Here is a 16588-nt window from a genome sequence, read left to right as displayed (position 1 = left end):
ATGTTTTCTCTCTCTTGTATAATTTCTGATTGAATATATAAGAAAGATAATAATAATAAGAATAATTGGAAATTAATTTTAAAAAATTATTTTTGCGTTGTTTTTTTATATACAAACAATAAAATTGCGATTAGATTTACAATATTCTATATATAATAATTATATTTTATATACAATTATTACATATATAGGCAATTTTTTCTTATCTTTTCAAACTTCACTCTTTTGTGGAAAAAAATGCGAAAATCATCCTTTAAATTAAATTCTAATTTTTCTTCTTATTATTAACTTTTGTACTATAGATTGTCGCAGACATAAAATAGCGGTACACGTACGCGCTTTAACGTAATTGAAACTGCAGCTTATCTCCAGGCGCGATGGCGCCGCTGAACAGTGAACGCCCGGCATTGGTTGCGGTTTGATAGCGGGATTTTTGTAACGTGGACGTCGCTTATTTGCGTGTCGTGACACCCCGGGAAAAGGGCGCGATCGAATTTGAAACAAGCGCACTCGCCGACACGTACACGTGACCGGGATCGAAATAATGTCGACCGCCACCATTTGCATTTCAATCGGCCGTCTATCGTTCTCCAGCATGCCTCCGACGCAATCGCCTTGCAGGACGCTCAGCCCTCAGCCTTTCGACACATTTATTGCGTTCGCCACAGCTGTTTGCCGCGCGAGAAATTAATCTTTTTACATTCAACTTTTATATACACATATATGAATGCAGTATCGATCAACCTTTTGAGCTTAAATATGAATAATATGATTTAAATAAAATTCTTTTTCTTTTATTCCGAAAAATGAAAACAAACATTCTATACAAAATGTTCTATGCTGTTTGTTTAACGAAAATTTTATGTTTTACCAATATCCTTTTAAATAATAGATTTGTAAAACTTTCCTGGTTTACAAAAATACAAAATTAATTTATATCTGTTTCTTTTACATGTGATGTATTTGATCACAAAATATAATAAAATTAAGTTATATATTTAAAAATTAATGAGAATTATATATTTAATAATCCAAGTGCTAAGATATTTAATAATAGTCTATATTTTCTTGGCTTATCTTTTAGAAATATTAAAAATTCATAACATTTCTATAAATTTTTCTCGACGTTTTATTTGTAAATGTACATAGACCAATCAGCATTAAATTTAACTGTCAATATTTTCTGGGCATATATTAAAAAAAAGCATTTCAAGCAGCAGCAGCAGCAGCAGCAGCGCTTGGAGAACGGGAAAAAAGGACGAGGAGGATGGGGGTGAAAAATTTAATATTCGCGATATTATGCAGCTTTTGATTGGCGGAGTCTCGCGAGGGATTCGCGAATTCGTTCTTACGTCTTCCGACGTTCCGCGGAACAATCGGAGCTTTTGTGGCAAGTTCGAAAGCTTGACGGCTGCACGAATTGGTTATTAAAGGCGAAAGACGATGCACCTGCCGCTGCTCAACGCTCGCGGTACAACTTAAGCTGTCCGTTGCAGTTATGTAATAGTTGTAGCAGACGAAATAAAGTGCTATCGTTGAAATGCAAATTCCGTGAAAATCACTAAATTATACATCAAAAATTGGAAAGAATTGTTTCTTATTCCTTCGTCGTAAAAGAATATATGTAACAAAAACGCACACGCGCGAAAATATATTATAATATAAAAATTTATATTATTTAACACGTTTCTAATCTAATCTACGCGTCACATAGATTAGCGATTTAAATAATTAATCGTAGAAATAGGCTATAAATAAATAAATAAAGAAATATAATAAATTGAAAATTGAGAAATATTTCTTCTCAGAGATCTCACTCTGTATGACGCCAATTGATTTCTCGTTCTACGGTACGCCTAAGGTGTCGGAGTCGATCATAGCAGCCCTCCGTCTGCTATAGGATTTCACGGGATTCCCCCGGCGAGATGGCCGGAAGCGGGTCAGTCGGGTGCATTCGAACGGATCGCGACGGTCGAACGACGATGTCCGAGACATTGCGATTCAATATCGTTATCTTCGTAGAGCTTTCACAGAGCGAGAAACACATACATCTGCGCCATACCACGTTCCGGCGGCGCCTGGAATCCCTGACGTAGAATACACGATCTCGTTCCTCATTCCTGGTTTTGCTCCTCTCTCGCTTTTGAGATTTTCGTGCTCCCTTTCTTCAGGACGTACAATGCATTCCGTTGATGCAACTTATTCAGAAAGGATTTTTGATAACATCAATTTGAACAATATATATTCGCAATTAAAATAAGATTAAATTTAAGACAATTTTATTAATAAACAAATATTATCTTTATATTTTTTATAGTAATCTAGGATACATGTTTTTATAATAAATAATGTCCAACCAGCATCCTATTATTTTCAATTCTCAGTGAACTTACAATGAAATATATTAGACTGGATTAGAAAAATTATTTAAATAAAGCAAAATATTATTTTATACAGAATGTTACTATATTAAACTGTTCAAAATGATCAAGAAATCATTCTCTTAATTTCATAATGGCAATATTGGGTAATAAATTCTTTTGTCTTTTATTCGAAATGTGCGCGTGTTCTTAAAAAATGCATCTTATACATTTATAAGTATAGCTTCACATATTTTAATTACAGTTTTTTATTTTTATCATATTTCTTTTAATATTAAATTATTGTAAATTTAAGGTTGTACCATAGGTTGCGAGATCACATTTTACCACTTTCTGGTAAATGCATAGCGCATGTCAACGTCGCGTAGCGTCGGTGCCGCGCGCGCGCGGCCAGCTTAAAGATTTGTTTACGTAAGAACACAGAAGAGGAACGCTCGCGACGCGCTTCTTCTCTATCTCGCGTCTCTCGCTATAAAGCTCCCTCCGTTCGTGAGATGAATTCCGCGGTACGTGTTTAGCGTTGCGCATCAAAGCCAGTGCATTCCGACATACAGGTAAGCTCAAAACACACGCTAGATTTTAGAATTTCCAATTTCTTGAATTCCTAGTTCTCCGGGTATGCAATTCTTTTACACCACGAGAAACACAATTTTCTTATATGGTTGTAAACCTTAGTAATCTTCTTTTTTTATTTAAAAATAAATTATTTAAAAAATTTGCATATATTCAAACGTTTATCTTAATAGTCATCGAGAAAAGTGTTTCTTATGGATTTTATTTTCCTAAAAAATGTTTAATACGTACTTTGCATTTTATTGGACACTTTTAACCATACTCTATATTATTTTTTTTTCTTAAATTATATTCTTTCTGTTGAAATTAAACTTTATTTTAATTGTTATCTATAATCTATGAATATAATCATATGTCAGAAATGGAAAAATAAAAAATATTCAAATAAAAACCTAGTTTAAATTTATTTTAATGGCGGGAAAACTGGAAAAAATCGATAACAACCATTATAATTGCCCTTTCTTCAAAGGTGCGTGTACTTGAATTTTATATTCTTTGACGCATACAATTGCTCATATACGTATATCTATATATATATGCTTTATATTGCTCTGGTATCTGAAACCATACATTCTCGATACAGTTAGAACTTTATATACAGGCTCCGTATATTTTCCAAAAGATCTACATTATAAATTTGTAATTTACTCTTTCATTCCTGGGTTCATCTTGGAATCGGTGAATAAACGAGATCGTGTATATACAAAATGGATTTTTCTCTCTATGGTAACAGTACCAGGTTCAGTATCATAATTATAATTATTTATAAACTAGCATACAGATCTAACAATACAGATATATTATTGTGGCAGTGTTTTCTAATTGGTACTAGAAATTTAAAACAAATACTGTTGGTAAAAAGTATTACAATAAAATCATATATTCTCTTTTTTAATATATGTATGAAAGAAAGAGAGGGAGAGAGGGGGAGAGGAAAAGGAGGAAAGGAGGAAAGGAGGAAAGGAGGAAGGGAGAGAGGAAGAGAAAGAGAAAAATGTGCATATTCTATATTTATATAAGTTACACGAATAATCCGTAACCTGCTGCAAGTATACATATTATATTCATTATTTTTGAAAATACTTCTACATATAAGGCTGTACAGTACTTGATAAAAATAACTGTAAGCCATACGTATTTTGATTATTTTAAATAAATTTTTAACGAAATATAAAAAGAGAATTATATATATAGATATGTATTTATAGATATATTTATCTACCATTTGAAATATAGTTAATAACATATGATACCGTAAAAAGGATTAGCTGCCAATTTGTTGAAAGACTTAGACCTGTAGTTATAATTTTAACATAAAAATTCTACGATTTATTGAACACGTTAACTTAACATCCAATTAAACCGGTCTTTTGTCCATCTTGTGCACATTTTTCAATGTAAATCACAATCAACTCGAAAACATATATTATTCTGTTTGACTTTAACTTATTATCCTTGCAATTTTTGGCTTACACTTTTCTTATCAGGCACCCTAGACTTCTTTGCGAGAATCTTATCTACATGGAAGACGAACAGCTTAGGGTAAGTCAGTATGCCGTGTCTGAAATGAGCGATAAGCACGGCCGCTGTGACTTCCGCGTTAAGCTCGTTTAACAGGAGGTGTAATTAATTAGAGGACGAAGTTCACTGTCCTTTAGAGCTGACTCCACCGCGAGTGATGCCGCCGGCTCTCTCTCTTAATACTAATCACCTACCCTAACTTTTGCCGGCGTACTCTGAGATGATCTTATGGCAATTAATTGGCAGACGTGAGACGACAGTCATGATCGAGATCAAACAAACTCGCACACGGAAAGAATACAACCAACGAGCCTTTGAAAAAAATTAATAACACTTTTATTTTATCAATCCTCCATGGTCAAATTAATTTACTTTCTTTAAAAAAGAATGATAAACCCATTTATGAAACATAATTAGAGAGAAAGAGAGAGAGAGAGAGAGAGAGAGAGAGAGAGAGAGAGAGTAACAAGATAAAATAAAATTTTCAATATAATAAATTTTTTAAATGCAATATAATATTTTCTTAATTTTTTAAACTTAAATTTATTTAATTTAGAAATAGGTTGGTTGATATATGTATAAATTATGTGTATGTTCACTTTTATGTAGATTTTACTCCAAAATTAGATTAGTTCATAGAGGATTAATAAATTTAGAATGTTATTTAATTATATTAGAAATGTATAAATTTATCAAAATTTTGTATGAAGGAAACAATATTATATATAAACAGTCTTTTCTCAAGTCTTTAAAAATGGAGTCAAATAAATAGTGTCATAAAAGTCATTAAACATTAATATTACAAGGTTTCAATTCCATAAATTGATACGGCACGTGTAATGTAGTACTATTGTGTTCTACAACAAGATGGCCTCGTCGGGGTGACGCACCTACGACTAAAACTGTTTCTCCCTTCAACAGGACTACTTCACCTTCGCCCTCTTCTGAAAATTATATATTAAATTATGTATCAAATACTTAGAAAATATTCGTTAAAACATTGTTACACGATTATTAATCACATAATCTCAGATATAAAATAAAAATTGAAAATTGATGAGTTAGGAATCTGTTTGTTAATTAAATATCTCAGAATTGATTTAGTATTAATTGATACATTTATATTAGTTGTTTAAGCATAAATTTTTAATAATATAAAATATTTTCATGTTTTTTCTCTTGTAGAATTTCTGTCCGTATATACATATATATAAGAAAAATAATTAAAAATAACTTTTGAATTTTTTTTTTTTTACAAAAAGTAAAATTGAGATTAGAGATTAATATTATATATATAATTATATTTTATATAATTATTACATATAATTATATATAGACAATTTTTTCTCAAACTTCACTTTTTTGAAAAAGATGCGAAAATTATCCTTTTAATTTTTTTTAAATTATTTTTTTTCTTTACACGAACAGAGATTATACAAAAGAAAACAAACATATGTAAATATATTTTATTATAATTATATATGAAACATTTTTTTCCGGGCAAATATTACATTTATGCATGTTTTTGTTTTATATTAATACTTTATGTACCAAAAACTATTTTAAATGACATTTCCTACCTGGAAAAGGCATTTTCATAATCCTGGTTTGCGGGTAACCAAGTTTTGTGTTTCCGGTCACGGTATAGGATCTACTGGGAGGGACAGGTGGCGGCCGCTCCTGTATGATAAAAGAAAGATTATATTAAGTTAGAAAGTTTTCTCTTGCAACATTTTGCGATAAATTTGCGCAAAATTTGCGATTCTACCTGAAATATACTAAAGTATTAAACGTTATAACGCTTTGTTATCTTAAACACAATATATGTGTGTGTGTCTAGATTTAAAAATACAAAATTAAAACAAAAAAAAATATAAAAAACTATATTCTTTCTCCTCAATTACATATTAATTTCTCATATCTCTTTTATGTATCTATTCTTGTACTTTTTTGGGCCTTTACATTTATTTGCTTTGTAAAAGAACGTGTTATTCATGTGCTTACCAAATCCAACCCGAAGTGTGTACAAGTTTGTTGGATCATCTTTTGATCCGCGCATTTTTCCGAAGGATCCGGGGGAGGTGTGCCAGCGATTGGTTGCGGTCTTGGACGAGTGCCAGTTCCAGTTCCTGTACCAGCGGTGACATTCCTCTGTACGGTTCCGGTATTGGTTCCGGTAAGTGGTTGTTGAGGTTTCTTCTGACCAATGCCAGATGTTACGCCTAGGGTTGTTCTTCTCAAAGGCCATCTCTTTCGTACGTGCCATCCTCTCCACGTAGACTGGAAATAAAATTAAAAATTTGATGTCTATTTTTCTTCTTTTCAGACGTAATATAAACAATTATAATAAACGCCGCACTTTAATCTAAAAAATAATCAAATAAAATTAAAAAAAAAAATAAGAATTTTTATTAAACGTATGAAAGATGATTCATATTCAGAAAAGAAATTGTTAAAAAAAGATAAATATGCCTACCTGTATTGCCGTAGCAGCTTTCCGTCGCGTCTCCGCCCGCAGGTTCTCGAGCTGCTGCCTGATACCCTCGCTGAGAAAAATGTGCCGCTTGCCGACGGCCCAGCTAGTGCTGGCACCGAACTTACTCTTTAGCTGCTGTGCATTTTGTAAAATCAATTTCGTGTCCTCGACAGCCTGTTCCTCGGCACGACGCAGTTGTTTGAAGGGTGCGATCAGCCTATATCTCGCATTGAAGGCTTTAAATCGCATCCTGTGCGGATATCCTGTATGAGCCGTCATAAATATTAGCTTCAAGATCTTATCGAATTAATTTTAATTAAATAGGCTTGTTTTATACATTTAAAATTATCACATATATAATGTTTTTTAAAACTATTATTTATATTTATTATAATTAAAGATTTATTATTGTGTGAATAAAAAATTTCTTTAATAAATTAAAAATTTTTAATTAATTAAAATAAAATTCTGCTATCTTACCCCCTGCCATGAGGTTTACTGTTTCCAGGACCTGCAACGAGCGTATCTGGCGCATCGTAACTCCCCTGTCGAGGTGCATCGGTGTCTCGGTGCTATTGCTACGGATGCATCTGACGAAGTGCGGTCTAGCATGGACAAGGGTTCTCAAGAGATTATCTAGCCTCGTATGAAAGTCCTGTGTCAACGTCGATATTGGCTCGTCCCCGTTTAAACTGCGAAGAACAACGTTTACTTTCCTATTGCATACTTCTTCTTTTAAATTTCACGTCAACTTGTCACAATCAATTATTCATAAGAGCGTTGGCATTGTTTAAACAATTATTACGATGTAGAAATTATCTACGCACGTTTCAAGTTTGTCACTAATAAAGATGTTTCAATAATTACTTCAGCAATCCAAATTTTTGTAGAAAAAAGGAAAAAAGGATTTATTTGAAGTCAAACATTTCTTCAATAAATATCGGAGTATTAATAATATTTATCAAAATTAAATTTACGGGACTTTCCTCTACATCAATTTTTATAGTTTGTTAGTCGTTGATTACTTACAGGTCGGTATGAGAAGTTGGCGATATCCGAAAGCTGACGCCCCTCGGCACAGTATCGCTCGCGTATAACGCCTTCAACTCGCTACCAAACAAGTGGGTAGCAAAGCCGAAACTGCAAGTATGCTTGTAGAATACCGCCACCAAGTCATCAGGGACAACATCCTTATTTGTATCTTTAAAAATGGAATAAGATGATTGCAAAGAAGTTTACCCGCTTAAATTTATGTATATGATTATAATCATTATATATAGTATAATATATTGCACATAAATTGTTAAGCATTATCATTCTAATTATTAATTAATTATTCACAATGGATTTTATAATTTTCCTGAATCATTATGATATGTAATAAGAGAGAAGTCCTATCTACCCAAGAAGTCTGAGGTGTCGTAGGTGACTCTTCCTGCGAAGTGTTGAATACCGAAGGATCTACAATCGACGGTCCTTGGTTCGAACAATCGGGGATTCTGCTTATGCTGCACCTTCACTTTGGCAACGTAACTTTCCGCGGTTCCGTGTATAGAGCCCTCTACATCCAGCATACTTAGTAATCCGGTACGCTGTAAATTAAAATAAACACATCTAATTATATAATTAATACATAAAACAATCACATCTTTATCTTCATCAAAACAAAAAAGAATAATTTTTTTATTTCAGTATTAGCATATTCTTATATATTTAAAATATAAAAATTTTGAGAAAACTTGAGGCGCCCCCTTTTTCTATTTATTAACATTAATTATTTTCCATATGAACGCATATGGAAAAATTACAAGAAAAGCTAAAGAGGAAATAACTATATTTATATATCAGTTAACAAATTTATTTGTAAAATGTAAAATGTTTACATAAGCAACGATTGCTGGGTCGTTGTCTTCGATACAAAGAGCTTACCAAGGAAGAAATGAGATCAATGCATGGCACGTTGTCGACATAGTCAACTTCGACGTCGCACCGGATGCCTTCGTCGCGGCAACTCTCGATGGAGCTCTTGAATATGTGAGTGTTGTAGAAGTGCTGCATCGTCTCCGCGCAAAGATTGATGCAGAGGTGCTCTAGCTGGCTCGGCTTAGGATCCTCGAACCCGAACATGTCCAGGATGCCGATGAAGCCGTCCGTGGCGTGTCGCACGGCGTTATTCAGGGCAGTCATGCTCCTGGATCCTGTTCCCCCTGAAAAATATCTCGTTTTACCTCTTGTTGCCATTAAGAAATAGGAAGTGTGCTTGTATCATTATTCTGAAATGGTAACAAAGTATTAAAAAAAACTATACCATATCTAAACAGATCAGCTTCTAAAAGATAATATTAACTTTTTCAAAGTAATTACTTAATCATATTAATAATTTTCTGTTTCATTTAATAGTAGTAACAAGATTGTATAATTATGTAATTATATATAACATTAGTGGCTGGCTATTAAATTGCAATTAAGATAATATGTCTTAATGATTGTTATAATAAAGACCTGCTGAGCTGCCAATAGTAGAGGCGTGTTGGCTAGTAACATCCGCTTGATTATGAACAGACTCATTGGAATCCGACGAGAGGGTGCCAAGAGTCGAACCGAGTCTTTTCAAACTGTTGGCTCGTCTTACTATCGTAGCTACAGTGCGGCAATAAAGCGCTTTTGCTAGCGAATCCCTCGTCATGTTTGACTGCGTAAACAAACATTTTTTAATTATTTTCATTGTTATAAAATAATGCTTGATTACAATAATGAGCAATTTTTGTGCATATACATATATCTGGCTCTTTTATTAATCAATTGAAAATAAACTTGTAATACAGAGAAAATGTGTGATTTTCTAACATTTTTACTACATTTTGCTAAAAGATTAAAGATCCTCGAATTTTCCACTGCAAACGTTTCGCTAATAAAAAATTAAATTTGACATCAAATAAAATTACCAAAATGAAAGAATTAATGCTTTGTCTAATAATTTGAAAGTAATAAGATAGGGGATTAATAGGAAAATTAATAAGCATGCAGAAATTTAACATATAATACGTAATGATTTAGATCATTAAAATCTCCAAGAAAATCCCAATAATTGATTAAAAAATCTCATGAAGAATTAATTTAACGTTTGAAAAGAAATTAATAATTTACGCAAAACAATTATCTACTCGTAAAAAGATTAAGATTCTTTATCTCGAGAGTCAAAATTTGTGACATGTTAGGGATTTCAAGATCAAAGAATCTCACGATTCGCAAATGTTAATTCCCAACAAGATGTTAATTCACAGCCGTTGCTCGTCACTGTTTCATGTCGTAAAGAAAGTCTGATAACAGTACCATGTTGGCGTCGCAGACGGATTTAACGAGCTGGCCGCGCGCATTGTGAGTCCTCGAGGTGAGCCCGCGTAACAAGGCCGGCGGAGGAACTCCCAGGAGTGTAGCTACGGAGGATAATTCGTTCTCGCCAATTACGCCCACTTCCACACCGGAGCCGTCGGTGAAGCCGACGTTCCCGAGAATGAGCACCGCTGCTAGCACTCTTACGACGTCCAAAAATGGAATGCCTAACACGCCTGGGGAACAATAAAAGATGAAGGATCGGGGAAAATCTGATAATCTCTTTCCGCAAAGGGTTTAATCAACGTGAGAAATAAAAAACGTAAAACATTAAGCATTTCGGCTAATTTAATTGTATCAGGTTTTTATTGAAATAAAATTTTACGTTATTTTTTTTTTATATTAAATTACATACCTAAACAAGCTTTCCACGCTTGAAACCGAATCGCATCTTCAGCTTCGTCTTGTCGCGTATCGCCATGTTGAAGGTACCTCAAATTTTTCAGATTATATCCCTCCAAATTTAATTTAACTGCAAAAGTTTATTAGGGTAATTTATATCTTGATAGTTAATTATTATTAATCATTTTTATGCGATTGTAATATTATTATAATTAATTGCATTACCTCTCTCGTCGTGAGACAATCCAGCTAACATCTGATAAAATATATGGTAGTTTTTCTCGTCTGGTAATGGTCTGATTACTCGCGTCTGGTCTAGGAAGTAACAATGAATTTTTGTTCTATATAAAGCACCGTCCGTCACTTGAACCTCAATGAAGTGACCCTAAAGATATAACAAAATTGTTTTAATATTTATATTTTCTAACTATTACTAAATAATCACTATTACATATTTACTGCTATTTATCATATTGTTCACAATACTTTTAATTTAAATATTAATACTACGTCTATAAACTTTCTTCTCATAATCTTATTTCTCTTTCATCTTTCTCCTTCCTCTCACCTTCTATCTCATACATCTCGAAGCAAACTACTTACTATCCTTGAACTCTCCGAGTTTGTGGCAGTTTTCGCTGAGCCCAAGGATCTGAGGACCGTGAAGGCTGCCGCGAGATGTTTGAAAGCGTCCGTTTCCGGTCCGCCGCCGGCGACGTCGAAGAGTTGCCTAAGTAATAGCATTGAGGCGTACGTTTTTCCGGATCCGCTTGTCCCTGTGTAGAAGAAGTTCCAGAAATCTTCACTTCTCTTGTAAAACGAAGGGAAGATGAAGTTTGTTAAGAGTCTTACCAGAAAGAATAATCGCCTGGGGATATCCGGTCTCCGATTGTTGTCTCACGGCTTCCTGGACGACCTTGTTCAGCTGTGGCGCTAATGGTACCGACCTGGTGCTCGTTAGGGTCAACGGATTTCCAACGTCTGTGTAAGGATTTACGCAAACCAATATAGGACCCACATTCGTCTGGAACAATATTGCCGTTTTTTCTTGAATGGATCTGTTATTTAATAGACCACTTTTACTTTTAATGTGTATATCAAAATGTATTTAACTTTGAAAAAAGTAAGATATTTGAGTTTCTAGCTTCTTTGCATATTATATCTAAGCAACGAATTATATTTTTCTTATTAATAATAATCTATTTTAAGACTTACAGTCTTTTTATAAGAGTGAGATTTAGAAAAATCTTTGCAGAAAGAACTGTATAAATTAGCAACTATAATTCGTAGAAAGTTTCAAATATAAGTTTAAATCCCATAATATTAAAATTTCTTATCCTTTTCTTAATTTTTGATTCATATTTTATGAATAAATATAATGACCAATTTACAATCATTCTTCAATTTATGTTTATAACACAAAGAAATTTATTGTCTTTATAATTTGATTCTTTTAAAATATATTTAGCTTAAAAATGTTGTTAAAAAAATTTTTTGAGTTTTGTTTAACTGTTGAAGTTCAAGTCTGACAAATTGCATAAAGAATTTATGTAAGTATATAATCAACTTGCTTTTTGCAATTGAATAAGGTATCGAATCAACCGCAAAAAAGATCCTCGGTTGCCTGGGGAACCTAGATCAGGGCGAAATCAAGAGTTTTTCAATAAACCGCCTAAATGAGGTACAGTCTTAAAGAAACCGAACGTTTCGTGTAAAAAGTCGATAGCCCGCAGTACGAAGAATCGTTCATCATGATGAACGACATATGAGACGAGATATTGTGGTAAACGGTAAATAAATAAATAATACGTAAAATTTATATCCATTGATTAATAAAACTATATATATATATATATATAGTTATATATATAAGTCTTATATATATATATATATATATATATATATAAGTCAGTGTATTTACACTTTTAAATATATATAACTTTTTTAGATATTAACATAAATATTCTTTTTAAGTTTCAAAGTTGAAATTATTTCATACATAATTCAAGCAACAATTAAAGTATAAATTGCGGTCGATGAAAAGATCAATCATGTAACATAGTAGGGAAAAATATGAAAATTAAAGCCGGTCTGACCGATCACATCATCGGAATGCGAGCGTGCGTGCCACCTGTGCGTGGGTTTCTTGCGGCAGGGTGGCATGCACGAACCAGTCGAGAGAGACAGGGTGAATTCTTAATGGCGGTGTATCGGCCGCGTTCTGTGTGTGTTGCGTTATTACGAGCACCAACACACTGACACGCAAACGCTCCAGGTACTTACGAATATGATTCGAGACCGCCTCTTTGCATTCCACTCTGGCACAACCACGTCATTCGTATGTGTGTGGACATGAGTGTATTTATGTGTGTGTGTGTGCGATTCATGATTGGTTTTTGGAATCTCCACCTGAACATTTAGATTCTAAAAATTACGGGATAGAAAAATTCTTTGTGACTCATAGCCATGGTAACTTTTATATTTATAAAATATATGACTTAAAATTATATAAATAAACTCCAAATATTTAATGTGTATAGAAACCTTAAAAGACTTTTAATTTTTGTGTAAATTTAATCATAATCTTATATTTTTCTAAGTGAGAGCTTACTTTATTTCGAAATAGTTAAATTCAATCGACATGCAACAAAGTGCAATTTATCTATTTAACAATATTCTAATTCGTTTATTTTATCTTTTCTATTTTCTTTGAAAGATTTCAATGCCCAAGTTTTTGACAGCCTTACATTTAAGCTATCGGTTTTTGCTTATCTACTTTTAACAAAGGCATTGATCTTACGTGGTACTGCTTGGCGCAGAAGCGGGCTTGAAGACATTTAAGCACTGCATCCTCTGTAAGAGGTCCAGGTAGATGAATGAGGTCGTCGAAGGCCGTAGAAGTTGCAGGGCCGGGCGAAGACGCGGCGGCTTTTGAGAGACATCGATGCTGGCTTTGATTACTTTTTGCGTTTTTCACGTCGGCAATAATGCTGGAGATCGGCGGCGACCGAAGGCATCCTAACGCCGTCACGCAGGATACTATCCCATCGTCAGGTACTCCGTTGTGACGTTTCGACGGCTCTAAGTCTGAACACGTCGAAAAGTTCAGAAAATTATCAATTTTCTATCAATAACTGTAACAATCAATTAATAACTATTAATTATAATAGATTATCTTATTTTTATGGACCTATAGAAAAATAGTATGTTATCTTTTTAATGTGGCCGAATAAAAGCACGTAGATATTAAAGTTTTACAATTACAATTAATTGATAGATATAGAGACTGTTTGTTATAGTAAAATTACGATGGAATTAGGATTCCATTAAATAATTGAAATTTTCACTTAATAGAGATGTATGACAGATAATTATCCCTGATACAGAGTCACAATAGATGTCCGCGGACTAATGCACTAACCGGATATTAAATTATTTGCTGCGGTCGAGTTATGGTTGAGCGTGTTCGCACCAGCATGGTTGACATGCGGATGGACAATCACGGAAGCTGTCAATGTATGACCAGCGGAATGACCGATTCCATGAGGTATTGTGCCACTGGGCGGTAAAGTGGTCCGCGGGGGTACCGCGGGCGCGGGCGAAGTGGGCCCGCCACCTTTTTCCGGGCTCTTCGATAGGGGTCCGGTGGTGCCGCCCGTCGGCCCTGACGCGTTCGCCGGTTGGCTTACGTGCAGCCGGTTCCTCAGGGTCACCAGTTCCGTGCTGAGGCTCCGCAAACGCTGCTGTAGGTGCACCGCTTCGTTCGATGAGGAAGCATCTTCGAGAAGCAAACAGAAAACTTTTTTGAGATATACGATGATGCCAATGCAGTTAAATGCAAGAGTACTTTAAGACACACTACTGTTTTTCTCTCTCTTCATAATTTAAACAAAATATAAAAATATAAAATTCTAAAAATAAAAGTATTATGATAAAAGCCTTCAATATTTTAAATATCTAAAAATTTTTACAGTTCTGGAAACGTAATTGATTTTATGAGTTAGAATAATCAAGGAAAGAATTTTCTAAGAATTATATAATCACAGATATATATGGAAATGACACGGATATATATTCTCTATTTGTGATATATTTTTTTCTGATCTCGTTTCAGTATTCACGTTCTCAACTTTACTTCTTATTATCGTTTTTATCCGTCACGCGTGTGTGCGCGTTCTCTCAAGTCGTGCACAGGCTCTTCGAGTACCGTTAATCTAAGATACAATAGCGGATAAGTTGAAATGGAGGAGGCTGCGCTCTCGATGGACTCCCAAGATTTCTCTCCGTCACCTAAGAGCGGCTGAGCGCGCTGTTACAGTCGATTGTGTAGTCACGTACCATGCGACTGACCACTGTTATGGTCGCTGAATATGACCTCGCCAAGGTATTGTCTCGATAAGAAATATTTTCCAAGATATCCCAACTTCTTGGAAAGATGGGAAGTTCTTTTTTAAGTGCAAATCAAGCACATAAATTAATGAAACTTTTGTTTATTCTTATACAAAAACAGATATTGTAAAATATTCTATATAAAAATCGTTAATATTATTTTAAGTTCACCTATATTGTAAAGAAACGGAATAAATTATAAAACCATGAACAATGATGTGGAATTATTTATAAAACTATGAACAGCGAAATGGAATTATTTATAAACCAAAATGAACTAGTTCTAGCAAATCTAGCTCTGCAAAGCTAATGGTGTAGTTAAATCTAGAAACTTATTGTTACGTGAATATACCAACAATGATAGTAATTTACGCCACCTACAATTTATTTAGTTGAAAATCATATTAATCAAGCACATCATTATCACATAAAATGACCGTTAGTTATAATCTAATATCTAATAAAGTTAATCTTAATTTTTATCTGTATAAATATGACAGAGAAAAGATTTATGTTCTAGTATCCTTCCTTCCTTCTTTATATGATATAAAACTGAACTAATTAGAGTTAATTAAAGTCACATCTAATTCTCAGTTTGATTATATTCTCTATTTTACTCTGATTAAAATCTTTAATGAACTACAATATCGACACTTAAAAATGTTTCCAGTTAAAAATAATCGCTTACTTATCGATTATGTCGCAAGCATAAATAAATTCATTGTTTTCTTTGTACACCAACAATCTATATAGACAAGACAGATTAGCGAGTCAGCCAAGCAGTCGAAATCGATTATCAACGACCTGAAATAGCATTTTCACTTCAACGGCAATCTTCTGTTTGACGATTGACGATGGTTGATTCTAACAAGTGCGATCGAAAGTGTTTCTTTGATCAGAGTGTTCTTTTGGGAACGCGTTTTCTTCCCTTTTTTCGGACAGATATTAAAGTTCTCTCAACCGGATGACACACGATACTGGATTCGCACCGGGAACTGGTCTCGTTGTTCCATACCGACTTCCGGATACGAGATTAGTTACATAACCGGTTCTCTGGAACCGCGAAGTAAGTTGTTTAACGCGTGCGGCGGTTTTATTTATGCTCTGTTCTTGCGAGAGAGTCGCGTTTAATCTGAGATCACTTCAGTGTCTGTGCGGAGTCCTTTGTCGATTACAATAATGCTCACCGATGTTGAATCATGTGGAACATCCAAGGTATTGAATTCAAAGGAAGCCATCAGAATACATCGGCCACAAGAATGAAGTAGATTACAATAAATAAACGAAACATTTCGTGCTGTTTATAAGTATCGATAGCCGAGAAAAGTAGCCAGTGGCATGATAAATTGTTTCTGTAGGAAAGTAACGGAAACTCGCGGAAAAAATTAAACACGGTAATGGGAGATAAAAGCTATTATTCACATGTTTTTTGTATTTTGATGAAATATATTTTAAAGTAATACTTTAAAGGCTAAAATCTTTCTCCGGGCGCACGCACGCGCATGCGGGTATA

At 33.9% G+C, this 16588-nt stretch overlaps 1 protein-coding gene across 1 annotated transcript in view; it reads right to left on the bottom strand.

Annotated features, from left to right (window-relative positions):
- Positions 1–3316: 3316 nt before the first annotated feature.
- Positions 3317–16588, bottom strand: part of Dachs (unconventional myosin-IXb-like dachs) — a 35029-nt gene continuing 21757 nt past the window's right edge. The window contains exons 2-17 of the mRNA XM_071793819.1: positions 14108–14464; positions 13487–13773; positions 11539–11710; positions 11290–11462; positions 10912–11071; positions 10700–10816; positions 10285–10520; positions 9454–9643; positions 8881–9158; positions 8354–8543; positions 7981–8152; positions 7432–7643; positions 6952–7214; positions 6480–6755; positions 6056–6155; positions 3317–5419 (exon numbers count right to left, since the gene is read on the bottom strand). Coding sequence (XP_071649920.1) covers positions 5262–5419; positions 6056–6155; positions 6480–6755; positions 6952–7214; positions 7432–7643; positions 7981–8152; positions 8354–8543; positions 8881–9158; positions 9454–9643; positions 10285–10520; positions 10700–10816; positions 10912–11071; positions 11290–11462; positions 11539–11710; positions 13487–13773; positions 14108–14464 — 3341 coding nt within the window. The 3' untranslated portion in view covers positions 3317–5261. The remainder of the gene's footprint in view (positions 5420–6055; positions 6156–6479; positions 6756–6951; positions 7215–7431; positions 7644–7980; positions 8153–8353; positions 8544–8880; positions 9159–9453; positions 9644–10284; positions 10521–10699; positions 10817–10911; positions 11072–11289; positions 11463–11538; positions 11711–13486; positions 13774–14107; positions 14465–16588) is intronic.

The sequence above is a fragment of the Temnothorax longispinosus genome, chromosome 11 (assembly GCF_030848805.1).
Source record: "Temnothorax longispinosus isolate EJ_2023e chromosome 11, Tlon_JGU_v1, whole genome shotgun sequence".
Taxonomy (NCBI): domain Eukaryota; kingdom Metazoa; phylum Arthropoda; class Insecta; order Hymenoptera; family Formicidae; genus Temnothorax; species Temnothorax longispinosus.
This window is presented reverse-complemented; position numbering and strand designations above follow the sequence as displayed.